Genomic DNA, 421 nt, shown 5'->3' on the forward strand with positions numbered 1-421 from the left:
GACCATTATTGATCAAGCAAATAAACTCAACAGCCATTTGGGAAAAAGAAAAGCTTCTAGTGTTTTGTATACATTCTTCCTGTGAGGAGACTGAGAACTCTGCGGCTGGTGAGGAGGTGGCTGAGGCACTTCTTCAAGGCCAAGGGCGAACACAGTGTTTGGTTTTCAGCTCACTTTGTACCCCTCACCTCTGGAGACACGGGGAGAACCCCCGACCCCTGGCATGCATGCTGGCCGCCGCGTGCCTCCCTTCCACAAGCCCACGCCGCTGCAGAGGCAGCCTGTGTTTGCAAAACCCAGCGGACTGGGTGGGGTCTGCGGTCTGAGCAGCCCCTGGCTCCGTGGGAACTGCATACAAGTCCACTGGTCTGGCTTGGCCCCGGGCATTGCCATTGACAGACATTTGCATTTCACACGGTAA

General features: G+C 55.3%; 1 protein-coding gene across 1 annotated transcript in view; it reads left to right on the forward strand.

Moving 5' to 3' along the window:
• The window catches only part of RALBP1 (ralA binding protein 1), a 65,884-nt gene extending 65,463 nt beyond the window's left edge, over window positions 1-421 (forward strand). The window contains exon 4 of the mRNA XM_026456024.2: window positions 170-421. Coding sequence (XP_026311809.1) covers window positions 170-421 — 252 coding nt within the window. The remainder of the gene's footprint in view (window positions 1-169) is intronic.

This window comes from Piliocolobus tephrosceles, chromosome 18 (assembly GCF_002776525.5).
Source record: "Piliocolobus tephrosceles isolate RC106 chromosome 18, ASM277652v3, whole genome shotgun sequence".
NCBI classification, from domain to species: Eukaryota; Metazoa; Chordata; class Mammalia; order Primates; family Cercopithecidae; genus Piliocolobus; species Piliocolobus tephrosceles.